General features: G+C 32.7%; 3 protein-coding genes and 1 long non-coding RNA gene across 8 annotated transcripts; 1 reads left to right on the forward strand and 3 right to left on the reverse strand.

Annotated features, from left to right (window-relative positions):
- Positions 1–26: 26 nt before the first annotated feature.
- On the reverse strand, positions 27–8,587 carry LOC111698173 (transcriptional repressor CTCF). 4 transcript variants are annotated; one of them, XR_002764477.1, is made up of 4 exons: positions 2,985–3,761; positions 2,738–2,847; positions 1,664–1,785; positions 27–1,266 (listed from the first exon to the last, which is right to left on the reverse strand). XR_002764477.1 is itself a non-coding variant. In XM_023468431.1 (3 exons), the coding sequence occupies exon 3, from the start codon at positions 1,148–1,150 to the stop codon at positions 374–376; it is 777 nt and encodes a 258-aa protein (XP_023324199.1). In that variant the 5' UTR covers positions 1,151–1,266; positions 1,664–1,785; positions 2,738–2,975; the 3' UTR covers positions 27–373. The 4 variants fall into 3 exon arrangements, 3 of the variants coding, with proteins under 3 accessions (XP_023324199.1, XP_023324201.1, XP_023324200.1); XM_023468431.1 differs by lacking the exon at positions 2,985–3,761 and having other exon boundaries at positions 2,738–2,975; XM_023468432.1 differs by lacking the exons at positions 1,664–1,785; positions 2,738–2,847; positions 2,985–3,761 and adding an exon at positions 8,130–8,587.
- Positions 3,773–5,562, reverse strand: LOC111698167 (zinc finger protein 431). The gene is made up of 3 exons (XM_023468425.1): positions 5,541–5,562; positions 5,122–5,293; positions 3,773–4,988 (listed from the first exon to the last, which is right to left on the reverse strand). The coding sequence occupies exons 1-3, from the start codon at positions 5,560–5,562 to the stop codon at positions 3,827–3,829; spliced, it is 1,356 nt and encodes a 451-aa protein (XP_023324193.1). The 3' UTR covers positions 3,773–3,826.
- Positions 6,313–7,341, forward strand: LOC111698174 (uncharacterized). Of its 2 annotated transcripts, XR_002764479.1 has the most exons (4): positions 6,315–6,406; positions 6,489–6,975; positions 7,092–7,160; positions 7,287–7,341. It is a non-coding gene; the product is annotated as an uncharacterized LOC111698174 (long non-coding RNA). The 2 variants fall into 2 exon arrangements; XR_002764478.1 differs by having other exon boundaries at positions 6,313–6,975.
- Positions 8,588–8,601: 14 nt separating the features above from the next.
- Positions 8,602–11,906, reverse strand: LOC111698172 (transcriptional repressor CTCF-like). Its single transcript, XM_023468430.1, has 2 exons — positions 11,749–11,906; positions 8,602–10,436 (listed from the first exon to the last, which is right to left on the reverse strand). Exons 1-2 carry the CDS (start codon positions 11,867–11,869, stop codon positions 9,328–9,330), a joined length of 1,230 nt encoding a protein of 409 aa, XP_023324198.1. The 5' UTR covers positions 11,870–11,906; the 3' UTR covers positions 8,602–9,327.
- Between the last annotated feature and the right edge of the window lie 3,608 nt (positions 11,907–15,514).

The raw sequence follows: 15,514 nt of genomic DNA on the forward strand, positions 1-15,514 counted from the left end.
ATGAAATCTTTAATCTTTAATCACGGTATGGGGTAAAAATTACCAAATACATTTTAAAAATTACAAATTTTATTTCCCACCATTTTTTTTTAAATTTTCCATTTTCTGCTTTAAATAAAAGATAAGCGAGGAAAACCCAAAATAAACAAGAGAATAGACAATTTGCAGTTTACAGTGCAAAGTACTTATTAATTAATGTTTCTTCTTTTAATGTGTTTTTAATGACATGATATTTACACTGGATATCTCACTTCTCAATGTTTATTTATAATGTGTTTCTTTAGACAACCTGCTGTGGTGGCAGTGAGCTCACACTGATCTCAATAATAATAATAATAATGAGATACTGCTCGGTAAAGGTAGAATATCACTACTAACAAAGGTATTTTACTCCTTCATGTCTCCTTACAATGTGTCTTTTGAGATTATATGATGCAGTAGCAAGATAATCACACTGATCGCAGGGATATCTCACTCCTTCATGCTTATTTTCAATGTGTCTCTTCAGAGCCCATGCTTTAGTGGCAGCGTATTCACATTGATCGCATGGATATCTAACTCCTTCATGTTTAGATTCAACATGTATCTTCAGATTTCCTAATGTAGTGGCAGTGTACTCACACTGATCGCATGGATAACTTACTCCTTCATGTTTAGATTCAATATGTATCTTTAGATTTCCTAATGTAGTGGCAGTGTACTCACACTGATCGCAGGGATATCTTACTTCTTCATGTTTATTTTCAATATGTTTCTTCAGACTAGATGGTTGAGTGGCAGCGTATTCACAATGAGAACAAGGATATCTCACTCCTTCATGCTTATTTTCAATATGTTTCTTTAGACTAGTTGGTTGAGTGGCAGCAAATTCACAATGAGAACAAGGATATCTCACGCCTGCATGTTTAGATTCAATATGCTTCTTTAGATCATCTGCTCTAGTGGCAACATGATCACATTGATCGCAGGGATATCTCACTCCTTCATGTTTAGATTCAATGTGTAACTTCAGACTTCTTGCAGTAGTAACAGTATGATCACATTGGTCGCATGGATATCTTACCTTACCTTCATGTTTAGATTCTATATGATTCTTCAGACGACTTGCTGCAGTAGCAGCGTATTCACATTGATTGCAAGGATATCGCATTCCTTCATGTTTACTTTAATTATGTGTATTCAAATGACTGGATTTCCCACTTTTTTCTCTTTTTTCTCTCAGTTTCTTCTTTTTAAGTCTCTTTTCTTCAATCTTTACAACTTCACCTGAAAAATTAAAAAAGAAAAATTAATAAAATATCAAACACAAGTAAGACATATTTTATCTTAAAATTTTAACAAAATCCTAAAATTAAAGGGACTGTTGTTGTAATTTCAAGTGAGGGGCATGTTTGATTCACAACAATACCCTTGAAACCTTAATCTGATCTTTAATATGGAAGGTAATGGGTGCTATGAAAACGCATCACCATGGAAACGTCTCACCACATAAATGCCTCAAAAAACGGACTAATCAATCTAATTTAATACCAAAACAAACAAATTTAAAGAATCTTATTTTTGACTTTTTTATTTTTAAAATGCTAAGTATTAATTTCCTTAATTTCATTCTTAATTTATATTTGTATATGTATATGTAAATGTATATAATGTTCAACCATACCTTGATTTTCTGTAATTTCCTTTTTTACATCTTCTCCCACTACAAATACAGTACACGTATCCTCTGCAGTAGAGATTTCTTCTTTAAATGTAACTTTATCATCTTCGATAATTTCTGCCATTCTTTTTGAAATATATACAGTAAATATGGTATATGCATAAATGAAGAAACAAAAACTCAAACTGATAAAAAAGACGTAAATGCCAAAAAGATATTGTTGAATGTTAAGGTTCAAGCATTTTAAAAATTAAAACCGAAATGCGGGGAAAGAAGGAGAAAGACTGAGGATAAACCAGCTGACTGTAGACCNTGAACCCGCGCCTGGCCTGAATCCTCCATCCAATATTGTGAATCCTATGTTTGGATTTTGTCAGGATACTACGTGTTTAATATGTCCCGATAAAACCACGGAAAAAATCGGAAACTATGATGCCTGTTTTCCTAGCACAGATAAATCAATACCAGGATGTGAACGTGTACACTGGCATTCTAAGAATACACTTTGTTTTACAGCTGGTAAATTCAAAAAAACTAATATGTGGTAAAATTTCTCTGAGATAATTGTAAAACTTTATGAAATCTTTAATCTTTAATCACTGAATAAATATTTAGATCTTAAAAAAAAGATTTTTATGAAAAGCAAAAGCAGAGGTGTAAATATTTTTTAATAGCTTTAATAGGGGGTTGGGAAATGAAAATGAAAATAGGAAAGAAAATAGAAAGGACAAAAGGGAAAATGAAAGGGGAAAATGGAAAATGAAAGGGGAAAAGGGATGCCGGAGGGTTTTAAGAGATGAACCCAAAATTGGAAAAGGAATATGATATATGTTGAGAAACCACAGGCTAATATCTGTTAATATCATGTAAAATAAAAATAAAAATAGGAATGGAAAAACGGATTGGGAAAAGATAAAAAAGGAAGGGAAACTGTGATCCCGGGGGGTTAAAGAGACAAAATTTATCGATTGGGTTATTACTGTCTTTGACCATCTTATCCATTATCATTTTCTTATTTCTTCTATCTGAGTATTCTACTTTATGTTGTTTTACATTTGCTTTGATAATAGCAAATACCTTGGCCCAGGCTTAGCTACCATTCTACCTCTGTAGCTGCCTGCATATGATTTTGCAGCCCAGACCGACATTGTTGTCCACAATCTGTAATCAGCTCAAGTATAGGTATACTAAAATGTGACAGTGCTTAAACTAGTTTATAAAATAAAAAAGCACAGCCATAAATTGCAAAAAACTACAAACAAAACCAATATTTTCCATTTTGTTATGAACATAGCATTTGGCATTGATTTAATAGGCACTGGACCTTAATAAACTGCCAAATTGTAGCGTAAACCGTTTTAAACCATTTTTAATCTGCAAAATTAGGATTTAAATATCAATGACTAATAAATCCTACAATTTATTAAATTTTACAATTTAACAGTCGGCACACAAATCCAGCACATCAGGTATTTTAACATCTGGAAACAGACATAGAAATACAAGAGTGCTTAACCAACAAAAAGAAACATATCAAGCTTTCAACGATTTTTTCAAATCAAAGAAAACTGATATTGATCCACAAGCTTCACAGATATGTGCTGAACAATCTTCATAGATGAGAACATTTAATTTGCAGACACTTCAACCTGCAAAACATATGTCTGAAAACCTCTAAGGGGAATGAAAAAACATTTTTCCCTCATAGGGTAGGGGAAAAGGGAAAAAAGGGATGGGAAAAAGAGAAAAGTAAAAAAAGGGGGAAATAGAGAATTTTTTTCTGCTACTTTTTGCTCACTCAGGAAACAATGCAAAACATTTTTGAGGGAAAATATCAAAAATTTTCCCAAAATAACAACTTTGTGTTTTCCCCTTTAAAAAGCGAATCTGTTTTATGAAAAACAGTAACAGAAATACTTGATAAGAGCTTTAAGAACTTCATCTAAATCTCAGTTATGACCCTTGTAATTGACCCTTTTAGGGCACCAAAATGTTCATTGTTCGCCCGTTATTCAAAAAGTTTCTTTGCAAGCAAAGTTCTTCGAAGTTGTGCTGAGTCAACCTATAAAAAAACACTATTTTTGTGGTTGTAACCTTGAATAAATGANCCCCTTTAATAACTAGAGAGGGGAGGGAGAAGTCTCCCTTTTCCCCATTGCAACAAATTCAGTCTTCACAAATTAAGGTGTAAGGATGTGTAAGAGTTAGGGATTGATCACAGGGATATCTTACTCCTTCATGAATATTTTTAATATGTTTCTCCAGACTACCTGCCCTAGTGGCAGCGTACTCGCATTGATCGCATGGGTATCTCACTCCTTCATGTTCATTTTCAGTATGTTTCATCAGAATACCTGCTGTTGTTGCAGAATAGTCGCATTGATCGCATGGATATCTCACTCCTTCATGTTTAGATTCAATATGTCTCTTCAGACATCTTGCAGCGTGATCAAATTGGTCGCATAGATATCTCACCCTCTCATGTTTATTTTCAATATGTATCTTCAAAGATCTTGCTGTGGTGGCAGCGTGATCACATTGGTCGCATGGATATCTCACTCCTTCATGTTTATTTTCAATATGTTCCTTCAGATATCTTGCTGTAGTGGCAGCGTGATCACATTGGTCGCATAGATATCTCACCCTCTCATGTTTAATTTCAATATGTATCTTCAGATATCTTGCTGTAGTGGCAGCGTATTCACATTGATTGCATGGATATCTTACTCCTTCATGTTTAGATTCAAAGTGTATCTTCAGACTACTTGCTGTAGTGGCAGCGTATTCGCAATGAGAACAAGGATATCTTATTCCTTCATGTTTAGATTCAATATGGAACTTCAGACTACTTGGTGTACTTGCAGCGTACTCACATTGATCACAGGGATATCTCACTCTTTCGTGTTTAGATTCAATATGTTTCTTCAGAACACCTGATCTAGTAGCAGCGTACTCACATTGATTGCACGGATATCTTACTCCATCATGTTTAGATTCAATTTGTATCTTGAGACTACTTGTTGAAGTGGCAGCGTATTCACAATGAGAACAAGGATATTTTATTCCTTCATGTTTATTTTTAATATGTATCTTCAGATTACATGCCTGAGTGGCAGCGTACTCACACTGATCGCATGGATATCTTACTCCTTCATGTTTAGATTCAATATGTCTCTTCAGACTTTCTGTTGTAGTGGTAGTGTATTCACACTGTTCGCATGGATATCTTACCCTTTCATGTTTATTTTCAATATGAATCTTTAAGTCACCTGCTTGAGTGGCAACGTATTCACAATGAGAACTGGGATATCTCACTCCTTCATTACTTTAGATTACTTTGGTCGGTTGCTGTGTACTCGCATTGATTGCATGGATATCTTACTCCTTCATGTTTATTTTCAATGTGTTTCTTTAAATAGCGTACTTCAGTAGCAAGGTACTCACACTGAACGCAGGGATACCTCACTCCGTCATGTTTACTCTGAGTATGTGTCTTCAAATGACTGGATTTAGTTGCCACATAATCACATTTTCCACAGAAATAATTTTTATCTCCTTTTTGTCTCAGCTTACTTCTTTTAATCTTCTTTTGTTCAGAGAAAAGGGGATCTACTTCAATCTTGACAACTTCATCTGGAAATTAAAAAATATAATTAACAAAATATTAATTTAATATTTTATATTAATACTATCGCAAATTCACAACGGTAACCTTGAAACCTTAATCTGATCTAGAATGTTATGCTTTGTAATTTCTGCATTGTTTCTAAAGCAAGAAATGAGAAATTTAGTGAAGAACCCACAAATTTAAATAATTAGTATTTTTAAAACAAAACTTTGGAAATCTCATTCATAATTGATCAAACAAAATTTATATTACCGTTTTGAATCTGAACTATCATTCTATCAATTGAGAGTCACTTGAAATTACATCTACAGTCCCTTTAATTAATGAATAATCTATCCTAGTTTTATATGAGAACTTGGTAAATGTTGATTTCAAGTCTTTGATAATATTTCTTCACCCGATTGATTATCAAATTAAATCAAATCTTTTAAGCGTTCAAAATTTAAAACTCTATTAAATGAGGGTTACTTGAAATTATGTCTATACACAGTCCCTTTAATTAGTGAATAAACTATCCCACTAGCTGGTGTAAGATCTGAGGATCTTTATAAACTAATGTGTGTTCAGGGTGTTCTGCGACAAGACGTTACTCAGTGTGTTCAGCCAGGAATTCTCTGCAAACAATCAATCTATCACACAGAACTCTACATGCACAATTTTCTACTAATCAATCACGTGTTCAACTCTATATAATTAATTGAGATTTTTAATCTGTAACTATTTAAAGGCCAATTTTTATAATGAATAACCTGATTTTGTTTTATAATGCAGAAACTGAGTTTTATGGTTAAAATGTTTTATAATTTAACATATATGTATAATATTTAGCCAAAACCTATATACTGTCTCGCCAATGCCTAATTAAAACCTAGCCTAAGCCTCAAAAAAACTGTAAATAATGAGTTTTATCTTTCAGAACACAATGGGTCAGTTGCCCCCTCTTTCTCCAGGTCTATAAATCATCCGTAATAAATACCAAGGCTAATAAACGTTGAATGCTCTTTACACAACGTTGCAAAGTTTTATTCCTACGGATGGTTTATAAAATATATGTAGATAATTGTGATTGTTGTGATTCCTCTAAATAGTTCCGGGCTCGTATCCGTGCTTTAAACCAGGTGAAAAAATTGCAAATGTCTAAAATGAGCTTAAATAATATCCTGACTTCTCACAAATCTCTCAACATAATTCTCATGCTAGGCTGGCACGAGTCCCGTTGATATACAAACTCGACTTGCTCCGCTGACTCGCGGAGAAGTTCTTAACTCCTGAGATGGTTCCTTCTCTTCTACTCTGAGATGGTTCAGTTCTCCTCTACTCCCACCTACTAATCTTGACATCCTGAGTGTAAGGAAGTCTATATAAAGGTGAGGATCAAAGCTCACAACCTTTGAGCTCTGGAACTCGGTCTAATTAGTTCTATTTAGACCTCCGTTGTCAAGACTCCGACATCACCGGAAGCTGAGTCATCCTTGTTCTCTGGATCCTCAGTTTATGCTCCAGAATATCCTACTGGTACTCTAGAGACCCATATACCTCTACGTACCAGGCCTGCACAACTTTGGCTTAGTTGTATCCTCTTCTCCAGTTTCTCCGACGAGAAGAACTTTTGCTCCCCTCCTATACCTCCACGGAAGGGCTCTGATTCTGTATCCCTGGTCTAGCTCCTCCTCTAGATCAAATACAGGTAATAAATCTAAAAATCACGATGCTTGTGATGAATGTGAGAAAGTCACCACTTAAAAAAGGATATTTGAAGTGAAACATGAAAACTTCGATCGGACTAAATAAGCTCATTTTTAGTTATCCTGTTCGCGACTGCGGTGCAATTTAATGAACTATAGGCTACAAACCTCTGGACAAATCAACATTGTAAGTTTATTTTCTTATTATATAAATAATTTAATAGTTAACCTGGAGAAAGTTTTATTTTAAAGGCTAAAATTTTATTATTGTCATGCATATAATTAACCCTGGACTGATCTATAGTGTTTTCAGTTCACGGTTGAGTCCTGTATAAACTGCCTACCTGAAATATATACATAAGATTTAATCAGTGCAAATTGAGGTAAGCCAAAGGGAAAGAGTTCATGCTCAACTCTTATGTTTGTAGTTATTACCTGGTTCCTAAAGGTAAAATTGAGCACAGCTGGTTTTTATCAAATTCAAGGTTAGTTTACAAATGCATGGGGGAAAAATACAAGATTATTGCAAGCAAAAATATAAACATCTATCAATTGTCGAAGAGACAGGGTGGGGTTAGTTAATACAAATATACAGGGTGAGTAAAAAAGGACAGGTTAAGACAATTTAGAAAAGAATTTTAAAGAGCAAGTGGGGAGTGGGTGTTCCTTCGCTAAAATAGGAAAGTTTCGTAAAATTTGGAATATTAACTTTCATTTTATGAAAGACGATTTTTTTTCAATTTGAAAGTGTCAACCAAAAGCCGATTTTAAGAATTTTAGATCTATGAGCCTTAACTTCCAGAAACATCAAAAATCGATCACCCTTAACTAAAAAAATTCGGTAGTTCAAAAATAATTCAAGAGGTAAAAAATTCTTCAAAATACATGATTTGTGTATCAAGAGATCCGTATGAAAATACTGATATTCAGAAATTATAAAATTGTTGATAAAAAAACTGATTTTTAAGACCATAGACGAAAATTTTGGCCGAGTCTCAAAAATCAGTATTTTTGCAATATATCAAACAAATTTGTAATTTTTTGTGGTAATGTTTTTTTGGGTTTATAAGCTTGAACTTCTAAAAAAACTTTAAAAATCGACCAACCTCAATAAATATATGTATATATTATATATCTATAAAATGTTCAACAATACCTTGATTTTCTGTACTTTCCTCCTTTACATCTTCTCCCACTTCAAATACAGTACACGTATCCTCTACAGTAGAGATTTCTTCTTTAATGGTAACTTTATCATCTTCCATAATTTCTGCCATTCTTTCTGAAATATGTACATTGTACAATACCAGTTATATTTCAATGCTAAATAGGCTATTAATAAATATGAATTAAAAGCTAGATTTGCAAACAAAGATTTCCACTGATTAAAATTAACTCTTTCTCTATCTATATAGTTAGCTTGTCTGTCTGTTTGTATCCCATAAACGTCAAAACGCCTACAAATTTGTTGTTTGACCTTACATGACCGCAGGAAAGATTAACAATGATTTAAAGGAAGTAAGCGTCAAGAAGAGGTTGTTAAATGTTTATGTTAACCCTGTGATTTTTTTATATAAAGATATTTACGTTGTGTTTTCTCAATAAAAGTTTGAGGAAAAAGAAAATGTTTATGTTTAAATATTGTAAAATAAGAAATTATGATTTATATAATAAAAACCAATAATGCGCAGAAAGAAGGAGAAAGACTGAGGTTAAATCTGCTGACTGTAAACCAGGTCAGGATACATCAGCTGTAAGGTACTTGTGGGTTGGACCGGCCCGGGAGGCAGGTATAGCTCCTAGGTAAGCACTGACCGTTCCTATCCCCTCCCCACTCCACAGCATATCGTATTTACACTAGTCACAGTGATATCTTCATCCTTCATGGTTATTTCTAATATGCTGTCTTAGATAGCCTTTTTGGGCAGAGGTGACATCACACAGGAATATGTTCATTCTTTATACTTTTATGTTTGATTAAAATATGCCTCCTGAAAATAACTTTGAACAGTACCAGAGTACTCACAATGACTACAGGAATATCTCACTCCTTAATGTTTATTTTTGATATGTTTCTTTAGATTACTTGGGTCAGCCGCAGCATAAACACACTTGCCATAGGGATATCTAACTTCTTCATGCTTTCTCCCAATGTGTTTCTTTAGATTAGTTGCTTGTGTGGCCACGTAATTGCACAGATCACAGGGATATTTCACACCTTTATGTTTATTTTCAATACATTTCTTCAGATCACCTGCTGTAGTGGCAGCGTATTCACAATGAGGACAAGTTTGTTTAGATTTAATATTTTTTCTTCAATTGAGATACTGCTAGGTAGAGGTAAAATATCACTACTAACAAGGGTATTTTACTCCTTCATGTCTACTTTCAATGTGTTTCTTTAAATAGCGTACTTCAGTAGCAAGGTACTTACACTGATCGCAGGGATACCTCAGTCCTTCATGTATACTTCGAATATGTGTCTTCAAATGACTTTGGTTAGTTGCAGCATAATCACATTGACCGCAAGGATATCTTACTCCTTCATGTTTAGATTCAAGATGTCTCTTCAGATTTTTTGTTGTAGTGGCAGTGTATTCACACTGATCGCATGGATATCTTACCCTTTCATGTTTATTTTCAATATGTATCTTCAAACATCTTGCTGTAGTGGCAGTGTACTCGCATTGATCACAAGGATATCTCACTCTTTTATGTTTAGATTCAATATGTTTCTTCAGACCACCTGATCTAGTAGCAGCGTACTCACATTGATTGCATGTATATCTTACTCCATCATGTTTAAATTCAATGTGTATCTTAAGACTACTTGCTGTAGTGGCAGCGTATTCACAATGAGAACAAGGATATCTTATTCCTTCATGTTTATATTTAATGTGTATCTTCAGACTACATGCCTGAGTGGCAGTGTACTCACACTGATCGCATGGATATCTTACTCCTTCATGTTTAGATTCAATATGTCTCTTCAGACTTTTTGTTGTAGTGGCAGTGTATTCACACTGATTGCATGGATATCTTACTCCTTCATGTTTAGATTCAATATGTCTCTTCAGAATTTTTGTTGTAGTGGCAGTGTATTCACACTGATTGCATGGATATCTTACCCTTCCATGTTTATTTTTAATGTGAATCTTTAGATTACTTTGGTCAGTTGCTGCGTACTCGCATTGATTGCATGGATATCTTACTCCTTCATGTTTATTTTCAATGTGTTTCTTTAAATTGCGTACTTCAGTAGCAAGGTACTCACACTGATCACAGGGATATCTCACTCCTTCATGTTTACTCTGAATATGTGTCTTCAAATGACAGGATTTAGTTGCCACATAATCACATTTTCCACAGGGATAACTTTTATCTCTTTTATCTCTCAGTTTACTTCTTTTAATCCTCTTTTGTTCTGGGAAAAGGGGATCTACTTCAATCTTGACAACTTCATCTGGAAATTAAAAAATATAATTAACAAAATATTAATTTAATATTTTATATTAATATTATTGCAAATTCACAACGGTAACCTTGAAACCTTAATCTGATCTAGAATGTTATGTTTTGTAATTTCTGCATTGTTTCTAAAGCAAGAAATGAGAAATTTAGTGAAGAACCCACAAATTTAAATAATTAGTATTTTTAAAACAAAACTTTGGAAATCTCATTCATAATTGATCAAACAAAATTTATATTACCGTTTTGAATCTGAACTATCATTCTATCAATTGAGAGTCACTTGAAATTACATCTACAGTCCCTTTAATTAATGAATAATCTATCCTAGTTTTATATGAGAACTTGGTAAATGTTGATTTCAAGTCTTTGATAATATTTCTTCACCCGATTGATTATCAAATTAAATCAAATCTTTNTATTGTCATGCATATAATTAACCCTGGACTGATCTATAGTGTTTTCAGTTCACGGTTGAGTCCTGTATAAACTGCCTACCTGAAATATATACATAAGATTTAATCAGTGCAAATTGAGGTAAGCCAAAGGGAAAGAGTTCATGCTCAACTCTTATGTTTGTAGTTATTACCTGGTTCCTAAAGGTAAAATTGAGCACAGCTGGTTTTTATCAAATTCAAGGTTAGTTTACAAATGCATGGGGGAAAAATACAAGATTATTGCAAGCAAAAATATAAACATCTATCAATTGTCGAAGAGACAGGGTGGGGTTAGTTAATACAAATATACAGGGTGAGTAAAAAAGGACAGGTTAAGACAATTTAGAAAAGAATTTTAAAGAGCAAGTGGGGAGTGGGTGTTCCTTCGCTAAAATAGGAAAGTTTCGTAAAATTTGGAATATTAACTTTCATTTTATGAAAGACGTTTTTTTTTCAATTTGAAAGTGTCAACCAAAAGCCGATTTTAAGAATTTTAGATCTATGAGCCTTAACTTCCAGAAACATCAAAAATCGATCACCCTTAACTAAAAAAATTCGGTAGTTCAAAAATTCAAGAGGTAAAAAATTCTTCAAAATACATGATTTGTGTATCAAGAGATCCGTATGAAAATACTGATATTCAGAAATTATAAAATTGTTGATAAAAAAACTGATTTTTAAGACCATAGACGAAAATTTTGGCCGAGTCTCAAAAATCAGTATTTTTGCAATATATCAAACAAATTTGTAATTTTTTGTGGTAATGTTTTTTTGGGTTTATAATCTTGAACTTCTAAAAAAACTTTAAAAATCGACCAACCTCAATAAATATATGTATATATTATATATCTATAAAATGTTCAACAATACCTTGATTTTCTGTACTTTCCTCTTTTACATCTTCTCCCACTACAAATACAGTACACGTATCCTCTACAGTAGAGATTTCTTCTTTAATGGTAACTTTATCTTCTTCCATAATTTCTGCCATTCTTTCTGAAATATGTACATTGTACAATACCAGTTATATTTCAAAGCTAAATAAATGAATATATTTAGCTTGACGGTCTACTTGTTTGTTTGTTTGTATCAAATAAATGTCAAAACGGCAATACATTTTTGGTGGGACCTCACATGACCCCAGGAAAGGTTTATGGATGCTTAGAATTTCAAAAATTTGATTCCAAAAAAATTTAGAGTTTCATATAATTTTGAAAATAAACAAAAAATTTGATAAAATCCACGAATTTATTTTGCAATGGTTTTATATTTTTCTATAAACGATAGAGCCCAGCCATAATTGAAAGTTAAAAAGAATATAAACATGAAGCGCCCTAAAAGCCTAGTCTAATGTAGAAGTATATATGGGCTGACAATTATCTTCTCAATTTATTTATTTATAACGAAAGGGCTCCTTTGCCTTCAAAGTGACTTTAGAAAAAACGAGCAACCCGACCCACCAACAACCCAATTAGATAATTAGATGTGAGCCTCAGGGTATATAATATAGTAGTATATAATTTAGTTAAGTATATATGGGCTGCCAATTATCTTTTCAATAATAATATAATAACACAGAGACTACAGTAAACTTCAGCTATAGATATAGGACTTTCTTTAGTGGACTATTGTGGTCTAATGACCTATCTTTTTAGCTGTAATCTTGTATGTGTAGGTTTCAATGGACTTAACTAATAAATTTATTGATTAAATAGGACAAATACAGTCCATAAGGATTCAGGGTATTGGCAATCCTGCTCCTAGTCTATCTTCAATCTTCCCCAATCTTACCTTTCACATCCCCCAACATTTGATTAAAAAAGACAAATTGTAAACGTCTTCCCCTCCCATCCCAACTAATCAACCCCTGGGGGCAATAAAAGTTCTTATTTCCTCGCATCATGTTCAGTGTACACTGAACACAACAAAATTACTAAAAAAAATGGCGGAAACACGTGGTTTGTTTCCTGCAGCTTTTAGTGAGATCTTCTGCCGAGTAGGAGATTGAGAGATCACTTGTGGAGAGAGATCTGAATTAGAACTGAATTAATATTAAATTATTATAAATAAATTCAGNGAACAAAAAAATTATATAATTAGGAACAAAAAATCTTGCCGCAGACGAAAATTTTTTTTTTACTTAAAAGACTCAAAAAGAGTCAAAATTAATGATTTAGGAACAATAAAAAGATTGTTCAGGAATAAGGAACAAAAATAAAGGATTAGGACAAGGATTTAGGAATAATAAAAAGATTGTTCAGGAATTAGGAACAAAAATATAGGATTAGGACAGGAATTTAAGGTGGGTCGGACAAAGTATTAGGAACAGGAACAATAATAGGAATATTAGCAATTTAAGAACAAAAAGAAATTACTAGTTATACTTAGGAACTTATGTAAATTAGGAACAATATTACAATTTTGATAAATGAGTATTGATTAAGGAACATTACAGATATGAACAATATTATAACTTAAGTCTAGTTTCTTACAAATTTCTAATTCCAAATTTATCGTTAACAATAACATTTACTTGTTGTCGTTGATTTTTAAATTAAACTGAAGAAAAGAAAGTCAAGATGTGCAGTATGCCGTGTATTAACACCAATAAAACAAAACACAATGTCGTCGTATACTTACATCGTTGGTTATATTTATTTTTAACAAGCTAGAAAAATATTTTTTTCGTCCTTCGGATGATTCAATTTTTCAATAAATATTAGTTATTATATTTCCATTAAATAAAAAATAATCAAATAGCTTGAAATTGAAAAACACATGTGATTTATTAAATTGGGAACATTTTTTGCCTCGAAATCTAAGGGGGGGGGCGAATGTCCCCCCGCCCCCCCGTATCCGCCCCTGAATAAATTGTTCAATTCGTTATAAATAAATTATTAAATTGATTATAAATTAGTGCATCATATTCAAGTATTGTATATTTGCTGCACTTTCATGCGGCCGGTGCATAGTGCATAGATGCAATTTTGAAACTCACAGATTCAAGTTCATTTTCAGAATTTAGAAAGTTTGAGGTATAGCAAGAGATTTGCTTATCAGACTGTGAAATTTCTCACATCAAATTAAACTTTACATGTCACCAAAAATGTGTAATTTTTGAAATATTTTTGATTTTTTTCCCCTAAAATTTTTCCCAGACAAGTAAATAGAGATAACGAACAAAGTGTTGAAATATAGATTACGAAGTTATTTTAAGTTATTTGCCAAAACTGAACATCAATATCTATGAAAAAATATTAATATTTAGTAAAAACAAATGATTTTACCTTGATAAATAAGATGATGATCTATTTTTTTGATAAGTTTGGTAACCATCATTGTGGGAGTGAACTTTACTTTTGTGGGAATAAAATTTATCTTCTGGAAAATCTGTTGTATTGAAGTTTGATGGATTTTGGGGGATTTCTGTATTTTGGGAAAAGTAGTCACGTGCATTTTCGCAGTTGGTACAATCTGCCGCGTTATTTTCCAGGATTTCTTCAAGATGTTTTCGCGGGTTTTCTGCATTTTGCAATTTCAGCGTTGAGGGTTTTACAGGAGATTCTAGTTTGGGCAATACTTGGCAAACAACTTCTTTTTCGGATTTAAACAATTGATTCCCATTGCCGTTGCTGTTGTTTGGTTTGGAACCGTTCATAACTCCATTACCAGGGCTCTTATTTAACGAGGATGGATTAACGGTTGGAACCCCACTCTTAGATATGGCTGCAAAGGTTTGCGAGAAATCTCTGTTAATTGGAACTCCATTGCAGTCACTGCAGAATATAGACACAATTCAAAACCATTCATAATTATTAGATAGTAAATATTTCAACAGATTCCGATGATTTATTTCTTTTAAAAATCGAAAGAAAAGATTGAGAAAAGAAATAATTTTGGAATAATAAAATAGTTTTGTGACAATTCCCCCGTATTCCATTCCTTCCCCCACTCCCTCCCCCCTATCTGCAATAAAATGTTTTATGAGAAAAGAACAAATACATTGGAAGATGTAAAGTTTGATTTGTTCAGTTCTAATCCTCCTCGTTATACACTCTCCTAATATGCTTATTTCAGTTTCCGAAAACAAAGTTATATCAAAATTAAGCTTTAAATTATATTTAAATTCCTTCCTTTTTCTCCTACCTTATATAATTAACCCTCTTTTTACAAAATATTCTTCCATGACCCCCCTACCCCCCCCCACTAATATTTTCCCGTTTTATGTTTTTCCAAAGAATAAAGAGTTTGGTTTTGTTTGTTACTGCAAACCAAAGGGAATATATGGTAATACAGGATCTGCAGTAAATACAGATAGTTTGACAGTTAGGCAGTTAGATAGTTTTAGTTAGATAGATAGATAGTTGGCTTGTTAGATAGTTAGAAATTTAGATAATTGGATAGTTAGATAGTTTAATTGTTGGATAGTTGGATAGTAAATAGTAGATAGTAGTTAATTAAATATCTAGATAGTTAGAAATTTAGATAGTTGGATAGTAGATGGTTCGATAGCTATATAATTAAATAGCTAGATAGTTAGAAATTTAGATAATTGGATAGTTAGATAGTTTAATCGTTGGATAGATGGATAGTATATAGTAGAGTAGATAAATAAATAGTTAGATAGGCTAGATAA

The sequence above is a fragment of the Eurytemora carolleeae genome, unplaced genomic scaffold (genome assembly GCF_000591075.1).
Source record: "Eurytemora carolleeae unplaced genomic scaffold, Eaff_2.0 scaffold21, whole genome shotgun sequence".
Lineage (NCBI taxonomy): Eukaryota > Metazoa > Arthropoda > Copepoda > Calanoida > Temoridae > Eurytemora > Eurytemora carolleeae.

What these genes read in the sequence shown, in the direction of transcription:
- LOC111698173 (XM_023468432.1), bottom strand. Translation starts at nt 1,150, where the DNA reads ATGCGATATCCTTGCAATCAATGTGAATACGCTGCTACTGCAGCAAGT.
- LOC111698167 (XM_023468425.1), bottom strand. Translation starts at nt 5,562, where the DNA reads ATGATAGTTCAGATTCAAAACG. An exon ending in GATAGTTCAGATTCAAAACG is followed by an intron (nt 5,294 to 5,540) that starts GTAATATAAATT and finishes TTTAATTTCCAG; the next exon opens with ATGAAGTTGTCAAGATTGAA. An exon ending in AGTAAACATGACGGAGTGAG is followed by an intron (nt 4,989 to 5,121) that starts GTATCCCTGCGT and finishes CAAAGTAATCTA; the next exon opens with AAGTAATGAAGGAGTGAGAT.
- LOC111698172 (XM_023468430.1), bottom strand. Translation starts at nt 11,869, where the DNA reads ATGGCAGAAATTATGGAAGAAGATAAAGTTACCATTAAAGAAGAAATC. An exon ending in GGAAAGTACAGAAAATCAAG is followed by an intron (nt 10,437 to 11,748) that starts GTATTGTTGAAC and finishes TTTAATTTCCAG; the next exon opens with ATGAAGTTGTCAAGATTGAA.